General features: G+C 45.1%; 2 protein-coding genes across 11 annotated transcripts in view; both read left to right on the top strand.

The window, feature by feature from the left end:
* Positions 1-1,150: 1,150 nt before the first annotated feature.
* Positions 1,151-5,042, top strand: LOC127007706 (uncharacterized). The gene is made up of 2 exons (XM_050878942.1): positions 1,151-1,547; positions 2,539-5,042. The coding sequence occupies exon 2, from the start codon at positions 2,558-2,560 to the stop codon at positions 4,451-4,453; it is 1,896 nt and encodes a 631-aa protein (XP_050734899.1). The 5' UTR covers positions 1,151-1,547; positions 2,539-2,557; the 3' UTR covers positions 4,454-5,042.
* Positions 5,043-6,942: 1,900 nt separating this feature from the next.
* Positions 6,943-11,110, top strand: part of LOC127009585 (GAS2-like protein 3) — a 206,103-nt gene continuing 201,935 nt past the window's right edge. For 2 of the 10 annotated variants that reach the window (XM_050882830.1, XM_050882795.1), the window contains exon 1: positions 6,948-7,436. The gene's annotated coding sequence lies outside the window, so the exon portion shown is untranslated. Of the gene's footprint in view, positions 7,929-11,110 lie in introns of all 10 variants that reach the window. The other 8 variants (XM_050882845.1, XM_050882835.1, XM_050882862.1 and 5 more) reach the window with 6 other exon arrangements.

Raw genomic sequence — 11,110 nt, 5'->3', positions numbered from 1 at the left:
TACTCTTGTCCTATTAGTGTCTATTGGAGCCTAAACGGCACAGTTATTACAAAAGTCAATGAAGTACATTTTATTTGTGCTGCTGATACATATCATATAAGCTCCCTTTGAAGTAAATTCCCATTAATGGTACAAAATACGAATAGTCAATATCAAAGTTATGCAACAAATGTTCTTGTATCGCTTGGATTTATAGCCAAAAAATAAGAACTATTTTATATTGATGTATTCTTATATAATTGTGGATCTTACAACCTTTCCTCCTGGGCGTGGAGCCACACAGTCCCTTGGTGAAGAGTGCCGCACCGGCGGCTTCCAGCACGGCGCCAACTTTGAGCTGCGGGGCTTCCAGGATCATGCTCCTCTTTGGAGGCGGACACGGCTGCTTCTGATATAGCAGTGCCTTGCCGTCTAGCTCTTGGCCGGAGAGGGCATCCAAAGTTTATAAAAAATATATATGTATATTTCCTGCAGGGCCACATACATGACAAAAATGTGCTTATAAAATCATTCGTCTTGGGTGAAAAACATCCTCATGATAAGGTTTACGCCATATATCTTTATATCTATATCTATATCTATATATCTATCTATCTAAAAAAAAAAAAAAAAAAAATATATATATATATATATATATATATATATATATATATATATATATATATATATATATATATATATATATATATATATATATATATATATATATATATATATATATATATATATATATTTTTAGACAGGTGAATGTTCACCGTCATCGACAGTTTGGTTTTGGTTGAGACTTCAGTAAAGAAAGAGTTCTAGGAACAACAAACAAAGCACAGCAAATACCAAACACTTCCTGTCGGTCAACGGGGGATCGTGCATGTAATGTGTGTGTGTGTGTGTGTGTGTGTGTGTGTGTATATATATATATATATATATATATATATATATATATATATATATATATATATATATATATATATATATATATATATATATATATTCTAATGACTCGCACCTTCTACGTAGATGTGATCATCTACCAAATAAGCATCATTATCCTCGAATATTCCTTTTCATTTAAGATATCCAAATAAATAATAAATATGCAGGTGTCCCACAACGCCACGCCGCGGGCGGCGCGGATGAGGCTGAAAATAGATCCATAAAGCGGGTGCCACACACTGCCACCGAGCAGAGCAAAGGTGTACTCGATTTAGTCATGAGTCGCGATACTTCTTCAACTTTCTACGAGTTACTGCAAGGCGGGGGCAGGAGCTGTGGCAGGGAGGCAGAGTGCCTGAAGATTGGGGGTCAGGCTGAGTGCATGACGGAAGACGGCGGGTGATGCCTCCTTCAACTGCCTACTAACGTAATGTTTCCTCTGTGTACGTGCTGCTGCTGCTGCTGCTTAGTGCCTCGGCCACCCGTCGGACGTCATACACATTCTCAGTTCCTGCCCAGGCATAATATTATTGTCTCCGCTGCCGTCGTCCTGCGCCAGGCCAGCCACCTCACTCAAGCTGTCTCTTCACCTCACTATCACCATCCCCAAACCGGTAATGTGGCCTAAATGTTATCTATCATCAGTATTCTTAGACGCTTCCGCCTTTCGCATCAACTTCTTCTAAAGGCCGAAAAGGAGATCAATAGGGTTCTTATATGAGTGTTTCATACACGTTCACCGTACAGAAGCTTTTTCAAACTACCACCAAGGTCATAAAACTACCCATGGAAATATCTACAACTCTACGAAAGCACTGTCAAATACTTGTGCCTGGGCGCCGAAATGTTTAAGATTATGGGCCCATGCGTCGTTCTCCGTGCTACAGTCTAACGGTGGCCTCACACAACGAGGGGTGTTTCTCTTGGTTACTTTGTGCTTAACACAGGGCTAACATGAAGAGCGTGCAGGTTACAGGTATTCGGGGCGAGGGGGGGGGGGGGGGGGACGCAGATAAGGACCCATATTCTAACATTTCGGAACTTACACACTCATATTTGATGAAGCTTTTGTAGAGGTTGTGTTAGCATTTCCATGGGTAATTTCATGAGCCTAGTGATAATTTGACAAGGCTTCTGGACCATGAATGTGAAAAACACCCATGAGAACAGAACCGAAAGCATATGAGAATACGGCCGTAAGCTCATAAGGGGGGTAAGGTGTTTTGTCATCCTGATCACGCTTTAAATATATCACAGTAACACATATGTATAAATTTACCTAACCAATAGAGAAATAGCTAAAACAAAATCCTTATACTGTAATTTCTCTTTCCTATGACCTCAACCTTTTCAGGGCAGGAGTAGGTCTCAAGTCACTTCGTACCATAAACTTTAGAATTAATTTTTGGCACGGTTTTTCATATATATAGTCATGTTCTACCTCTTCCCACTGTAAAAAAAAAAGATTAAAATATAAAATTAGTCAAACTATTTGTTATTGATCTATTCATCAACTTACCGAATGAGAGATATACATGATAATCTATACACCAATATTGCAGACAAACTAATTTATGCTGCTGATAACTTTCCTTTCCTTTCCAGATGGTTGTCACTCCTTGAAATGGCGAGGAGAGGAGGATCACTCCCACTGCAGGCTCTGGCGATGGATGAAACTTGCAGAATAACCCTCAACGCCATTAATAACGTATTGCTGCAAGACAAATTGTGTCACAGAAAACTGTCCAGTGAGTGTAGAAGAAAACGGAGTTATTCTTGCAGTGATGATACGCAAGTGAATCTCCCCGAACACAAGAAACCTCGGACGGCTGAGGACCAAGACGTCAGCGGCCCCAGCACCCGAGGAAAGAGAGCGAGGGAGCCAGAGCACGACGATGATGACATTGCACACCGGAAGAGGCGAAAAGAGAATGACGGGCCTTCCTTGAGGAGTGCCACTCTGCTGCCTAACCCTGTGCCCAGGCAGCTGCAGGGCACCAGAGACGATGAAGGCGTTCGCTACCGCGTGTCGGGTTCTGAGAAGCTCGAGGCCATGAAGCACTACTTATCCGGTCTCACGCCGTCGATGTGGACTGCCTACGGGAGTTCCCTGCTAGACAGAGCTATAAGAAAGGTCAGATTCGAGCACGTGGACGATAAATTCCTCGGAAAAATAATCGAGCATATATTTAGTGAGAAGTTGCTGTCCTTTTCAACAGTGTCCGTCGAAAACTACTCAACCGGCTTGGAAGCTACGCTTTTTGATAAGCTAAAAAAGTGTATACGACTGGTGGTGCTGGAGGTGACTGTAGTCCCGCAGGGCGAGAGGGACGTCGTGGCCGCCTCCATCGCCCTGCAGCGGCTGAGGCACCTCCACTCCCTCTCCCTCCTGCCGTCCTCCCGCTACTCCTACCACTGGGCCGTCAGTCACGTGGCCCGCCACTGCCAGGCGCTACGAGAACTGAAAATAGTCTACGACGGAGACCTTTTCGACAGTGTGAATGAGTTGACAAGTCTACAGAATTGCAGCAAAATGACCTCCCTTTGGCTCTTTAACTTTGGGCGCAAAACTGAGACGAAGGAGTTGACCCGACTCATGAACTCATTAGAAAAGCTTAAAGTTCTATTTCACAAAGAGTTACCCAATGCTATCATGGAGCTGCATGGTGCGAGGAGTACAGGCGAGCAGGCCTCGGAGCCAAGGGTTGAAAGGCAGCTGGCGCTAGAACGGGTGGACCTGTGCTGGTACCAGAGGGCCGTGGGCTACCAGCTGGTGTACGTGCCGTCTTCTTACCTGCTACAAGTTGCCAAAGTGTGTCCTCGGATCAGAGTCCTCAACTTGGTGAGTCCCCCGTGTCTTGCCAAAGTGGTCAAGAACCTGCCGCAGCTTCACGTGCTGGTGCTGCAGCAGGCCAGCCTCACGTCCTGCCTCGCCTGCACCCTCAATAACCTCGGCCTCAGCAGAGTTACGGAGATACGAGCGACAGACGTGTGTGACGTGACGCACGACATCATCTCGGCGCTGGCCCGCGGCTGTCCTCACCTGCAGGTTTTGAATATCATCAACTCCAGCTTGAAAGCAAGAGGAGACCTGGAGACCCCGCCTCACCGCCATCCATTCCCTTGCCTCCGTCAGCTTACTCTGGTGCCCGTCATGATCCACGGGCGCCCCTCCCTCACAAATCCCTCCATCTGGCAGCTCGGCGCTCAGCTGACGTCCTACCTCCTTGGCGGCGCCTCTCAGCTGACTGCCATCCACCTACACTACAAGCCGGAGGACATCCTCGACGGTGACCTGCCCACCGCACACTTCTTGGAGGCTGTCTTCAGCTGCCATCGACCTGCCCTTCGCTCGCTCCTCCTGGAGTGGCCGCCGGCCGTCTCTCCCGGGCTGGTTGGGGCCGTTGTGCGGGCCTGCCCTGCCCTCGCCACGCTGGCCTCCATCCTCACCTGGCCACTCACGTCACACCAGCGCGCCGCCATCGTGACACAGCACGGACGTCACATTGACATCACGTGACAACTTCGGGGATTTGTATTCACTGGACTGCGTTCCGCTCCCCCCCCCCCCCCCCAACACACACACACCTTAAGAGTCGCTGCGACTGTAACGTGCTCGCAGGACTCTAAGGCTCTGGGTATGGAAAATATGACTGTGATGCCGCTGTTTGTGATAATATAACTAATGAACCACAGGGCGTTGTTTATCTCCCAGTGTTCTGTAAGCACTTCGACGTTTCCTCACGCGGGCTGGGATGGGAATTTTCAGAGGCAACGGTCCACCCACACTGCAAGTCTATCTGTAAACCATGCAGTTCTTAACTATTCTAAAATGACGGACCTTTCTGAAAAGTGAAAACCCTGTGAAGGCTGCGGAGTCCTCGCCCTGGCCTCCAACATTTGGAAGCTATTCTGTAAGTCGCAGGCTGATGTCGACTCTCCTGCATTTTACGTGGCAATAGTATACCACTTTACTAGACATATTAACTAATCTTAATTAAGCTACATATCATGTTCGTAACACTTTATATTTTGCAGTCAGGAACTGATGGAAATATTTTTCTATGCGCCAGGTTTAAGGGGCCCTTGAAACCCATCCATTTACCTCTTGGAAGTCCGTAGACCACAGCATACAAACTTATTAAGTAAACCTTGGGTGCCTCTGGCGGCAGGTCACCCGCTGGTCGCGCCACGCTCACCCAGGATGCACCACACTCATTTCCGCTATGCTTGTGAGAACAGAGATGTAAAGTACTGATTGTTAATTCTAGTTCTCGTTCCTAAAAACATATATATATCTGGAGTTATATTTGCCTTGATAAAATTGTTGGTCTTTTGACTGTCAAATCACTAACACCTTAATTGCCGCTGCAACTAATTATGAAATGCAGATATAGCTTCCTTGATATCTTTGAAGGAAGAGATTAAGCTTGACAAAAATTCAGACATACCCCTCCCAGGGTTACAACACACACACACACACACACACACACACACACACACACACACACACGCTTCGGTAACCTTTCGCACCTCCTGCTGGAGCAGTCATGAGGCAGCAGTCCCGAGGCGGGGTCGTCTGCTCCATGGTGGCGGCCACTGTCATGCAAAGAAGATAACAACATGAGTGCCGGAGAAACATATCATCAGTAGGTTTCTCAATTATAAATGGTACAGGTCAGGGCACTGATCAGGGGTCGTTTTATACTCCTAGGCGATAAACTATCGAAATTTTGTGATAACCTTAGTAGCTACCTTTATTTCAATATATATATAAATATATATATATATATATATATATATATATATATATATATATATATATATATATATATATATATATATATATATATATATATATATATATATATATATATATATATATATATATATATATATATATATATATATATATATAATATATATATATATATATATATATATATATATATATAACATAAGAACATAAGAACGTAAGGAGTCTGCAAAAGACCGGTTGGCCTATACAAGGCAGCTCCTGTACACTTAACCCCACCTTACCTCACCATCCATGGCTTTATCTAACCTCTTCTTGAATGTATCTACGGTATTGGCACCCACAACATGGCCCCCACGCCTGTTCCATTCGTCCACCACTCTATTAGTGAACTAATTCTTGCGTATGTCTTTGTTAAATCTGAATTTGTCTAACTTAAAACCATTGCTACGCGTCCTACCCGGCTCTTTTACTATCAAAATCTTACTGACATCCCTTTTATTAAATCCCTTCATCCATTTATAGACTTCGATCAAGTCTCCTCGCAACCTTCGCCTTTCTAGCGAGTGTAGATTTAACTGCTTCAGCCTGTCTTCATAAGGCAAGTTTCTCACCCCTTGAATCATCTTTGTCATCCTCCTCTGTACAGATTCTAACATCTTGATATCCGTTCTATAGTAGGGGGACCAGAACTGAACTACATAATCGAGATGAGGTCTAACTAGTGCTAGGTAAAGTTTGAGGATGACTTCAGCGCTCCTATTGCTTACGCTCCTTGAGATGAAACGAAGTACTCTGTTTACCCGATTTTTTCCCTGAATGCATTGAGCCCTAGGACGGAGGTCAGCGCTCACCAGGACTCCTAAGTCTCTCTCACGCCCAGACCTACTGCGCGGAACGGTAGTATATATATATATATATATATATATATATATATATATATATATATATATATATATATATATATATATATATATATATATATATATATATATATATATATATATATATATATATATATATATATATATATATATATATATATATATATATATATATATATATATATATATATATATATATATATATATATATATATATATATATATATATATATATATATATATATATATATATATATATATATATATATATATATATATATATATATATATAAATATATATATATATATATCATGAAAACTGTCAAGTGAAAGAAATGTATTGCGCATATATTATGTACATATGTATATATGTAGTATTATCCTGGGAGGGACATGATTTCGAATCTTTGTCAGGCTTCGACCAAGACTGACAAGGTTCGGCAGCAGCTCCTGCAGCCGCGCCAGTGCCGTGGGTGCCGCGGCGACTGGACGCGGTACAACACTCTCTCCCTCCAGCAGCAGTGTTGTCCCCGCCAGACGTACGACTCGGGTGCCAAGGCCGCTCACTTCCTATATTCTTGAACTTTTTTTCATAGCCTTCCGGAATCCCACTCATCAAACCCAACGGGGCACCTCTTATCAAGAAACAAGTAAAATATACTCTCTAAAGTGAGATCTTGTGGGTTCAGGTCGATGCTGATGGTGTGAGAGAGGAAGAGAGCGGCGAGGGGAGGAGAGCGGGAGGGTGTGGGGCTGCAGGAGGCGGGTGCCGGGTGGAGGACTAGAGGTTCGGAGATGCGTGTCGTTGTGGCGGTGGTGGTGACAGCACGCTCGGGGTCTGCTCTCCCCCGCCCTGGTTCGCGGTAAGTTACACTCCACCTTGCTCCCGCGCAGACACACACACACACCAGGTAGCCGTGTGTATCGTGCTCTGAAAACAGTGTCGCGTGTGTTAGCGGGGAGTGGCGAGCGAGGGCGGCCTCCGGGAGGGGTTATTTGTGAGAAAAGCATGATGTTATGACGGCAAGGTCCACGGCCCACACCAACAACGGAGAGCACAACAGCACACACGAATGCAAACTGTGATAACATTCAGCCAAAGGGAAAGAGGACTGTGAGGAGTGGACGAAGCTCGGGAGACGCCAGTGTCGGGGCGGCTCTCTGCAAGCCAAGAGTGACGAACACAAAATCAGTGCGTGAAGGTGATGCTGCAGGGCGGTCGGCGGTGCAGCAGTGCCAGAGGGAGGCCTGAGAGGAGCCGATAACACGGGCCCACCCATTCACGCCCCTGCAGCCAGCACTACGCGGTCTGCAGCTAATGAGTGAGGCGAAACTGGCTGGCTGTTTCCCTCCATGTGAGTAGCGATCGATGTGGCAGGACCTGAGCGGCCGGCACACCACCACCTTAGTGCTGGTGACGCCGCCCTCCACCACCTCCCCTCTTTAAAACCTGCCCTCCAGCACCACGCTCTTACGGAGGCCACAGAGTGCGTGTGTAGTGCCTCAAGCCGCCGGCACCACGCACTGCAGGAATGTGAGGCGTTGGTCCTAAAGGGGGTCAGGAGAGCCTCTCATGTGATCGTTAATTCCTCGTGCCTCGTTATCATAATGTATGGTTCGATCGGGTTGGTGGTCAGTAATCAGTAGCTGCAACCGTTCACGTAAGGACAGACTGCGGTGGTGCGGGTGGGGGGGGGGGGGGGGGGCGGTGTCCATCATACCCCTAGATGCCGCTCCTCTCTCCCAGTATTTGAAAGGATGGGTCAGGATTCATGTCGTGGATTCCGGCAGTCATTATGTGCGACTCATGAACACCGCCGTTAGTTTATTCTTACCTTGTTCCATTCTCCAGTTTCTTTGGGTCCCGGAAGGTTAGTGTTTGTATGTCTAGAGACTGCATGCAGCGTTGGGGCAGAGGAGATGATCTTATTGGCCCTTTCCTGCGACATTATTACTCCTTTGGTGAACTAAGTGGGATCTTTCAACGTGTGTGTGTGTGTGTGTGTGTGTGTGTGTGTGTTAACGGACCGCACAGTGAAGTGTTGCCTAGAAACGCCTGACTGAATAACACGTACCGCAGTGCCTTGCATATGGACTTAGGGAGGAGGAGGAGCAGGAGGAGGAAGAAGAAGAAGTATAGCATAGGGGATGTAAAAGAAACGGAGAGAGAGTAGAGGGGAGGAAGATGATGAGGACGGAAGGGGGAGAACAGGAGATGGCTGAGGGAGGAAGGAAGGAGAGGGGAGATAACAGAGGGGAGAAAGAGGGGAAATTATTAAGGGGCAACGAAGGTTTTTACTAATATGCCAAGTGTGAGTCTCTCTCTCTCTCTCTCTCTCTCTCTCTCTCTCTCTCTCTCTCTCTCTCTCTCTGCGTGCGTGTCCTGACTGGGCGCGTCACAACTCTTAATTAATACTCACACAAGACACTGATGGTGATGATGATGGTTTAGGGAAGGGGACAGAAAAGGAAGGGAGGGGAGGAGAGGAGGAGGAAGAAGGAAGGGGAGGCGGAGGAGGAGGAAGAAGGAATGAGAGGCGGAGGAGGAGGAAGAAGGAAGGAGAGGCGGAGGAGGAGGAAGAAGGAAGGAGAGGCGGAGGAAGAGGAGGAGGAAATAGACGTGTTTGTGTGTTTGTGTGTTTGGTTTATTGAAAATGTGTTCCTCGTTCGCTGTTCCGTAGACTGTTTGTTGTTTTGGAGAATAAGTAAATATGCATAATAGATAAATACATAAATAAATGAATAGATAAATAAGGGTTAAGCAAACAAATAAATAAGGGGACATTCAGATTTTTTGGACGACAACAATTAAGTGCACGAAGCTTATAAACACACACACACACACACACACACACACAAGGGCAGACAGATAACAACATTCCATCACCAACTAAAGTAAAATCACATGAAACTATAATATCGCACGTCAAATATATATCCTCCGACACACACACACACACACACACACACACATGCAGGAGGAACGACAAGAAGGTTTACAAATCAATACCTTGCAGACCGAACAAACCGACATACAGAGTAAAAAGAGAGAGAGAAAAAAAAATAGCAGAAAAAAAGAGCAAAGAAAGAGAAGTATTATTGAAGTTCTCCGGAGGGCATTTAATTACTTCTGTTTCCAATCATACGAAGAGGAGGAAAAAAAAAACGTGAGAGGGGTGAAAGAAATGATAAACAAACACCATTCTCGTTTGCGAAGAGAAAAGAAAGACAACCCGTGTGTGTCTGTGTGTGTGTGTGTGTGTGTGTGTGTGTGTAGTGCGTGACGGGTGCTGTTACCGGCCTTCCATTAATGTTCTGAAGGTATAAAGGCTTGCCGTGTCTTAATTAGAGAGAGAGAGAGAGAGAGAGAGAGAGATAGTATAAGACCGACATGGTAAAACAAACAGACAGATAAAACACGTGTACAGACAGACAAATAGACTGAACAATCACTTAGACGAACAGACAGACGGACAGACAGACATCTTGCCATCACGCTGGAAAATAGATGGTGATTGACCCTTTGAAGTTGGGTCTCTCTCTCTCTCTCTCTCTCTCTCTCTCTCTCTCTCTCTCTCTCTCTCTTTCGCTTCCTTCCTTTTCCATTTTCTGTTTCTCTCGCCATTTTCATATTTCTCTCCTTATTACTCCTTCATTTTCCTGCTTTCCTCCTTCGCTGCTCCTCTCATTACTTTTCTTATACAAACTTTACTTCTTTTTGTTTTACCTTTCTCACACACACACACGCACACACTTCCACCCACCCACCCATTCACTCACGCCCACACACACACACATACACATATAAAAAAGTGTGTGTGTGTGTGTATGTGTGTTTATATCTATCAGTCAGCTAATCTATTTATCTCTCAGGCTATCTGCTTATGTATATGCCTCGTTCCCCTCTTAATCTATTCTATATTGTTTTGGAAGATGGGAAGAGTAGCACTGGTATTGTGGTGTTGATTTACGATTCTTTTTTTAATGTTTTGGTCTTTTCGTTCGTCTGTTTGTTTCTCGGTTAGTCAGTCTCCTAATCTGTCTCTCTGTCTACCTTTTCTTGCCTGTCTCTGTTTGTATATCTGTTGGTGAAAACATTTATTATTTTTTTCTTTACGTATACAAAGGACGAGTTGCCCCTTCTTTTTTTTTTTTTTTTTGGTGAGCGCAATGTGGGATCAAAGGCAAATGGAGGAATTAAGGAAAAAAATAAAAATGGAAGTGGATGAAGAAGAGAGAGCTTTGAGTAGGAGTAGGATAGTGAGAAAGTGAAGGAGGAGGAAGAGGAGGAGGAGGAGGAGGAGGAGGAGGAGGAGGAAAGGAGGATGAGAAGGAGGAGGAGGAAGAGCTGCAGGAAGTTCAAGAAGCGGAGTTATTGTTGAAGAGGGAGATCACGACTCCTTCCCAGCCTCCTCCTCCTCCTCCTCCTCCTTCTCCTCCTCCTCCTCCTTATCCTCCTCCTCTTAATCCTCCTCCTCGTGCTCCTCTTCCCTCCTAAAAGTTCTGAGAGAAGCCGAAGGAAAGAGGTAATGTCGTT

This window comes from Eriocheir sinensis, chromosome 4 (assembly GCF_024679095.1).
Source record: "Eriocheir sinensis breed Jianghai 21 chromosome 4, ASM2467909v1, whole genome shotgun sequence".
NCBI classification, from domain to species: domain Eukaryota; kingdom Metazoa; phylum Arthropoda; class Malacostraca; order Decapoda; family Varunidae; genus Eriocheir; species Eriocheir sinensis.
The sequence above is the reverse complement of the archived record's forward strand: the minus strand, read 5'-3'. Positions and strand labels throughout refer to the sequence as shown.

Bases quoted from the DNA above. Each gene is read 5' to 3' on its own strand.
- LOC127007706 (XM_050878942.1), top strand. From the start codon at position 2,558: ATGGCGAGGAGAGGAGGATCACTCCCACTGCAGGCTCTGGCGATGGAT.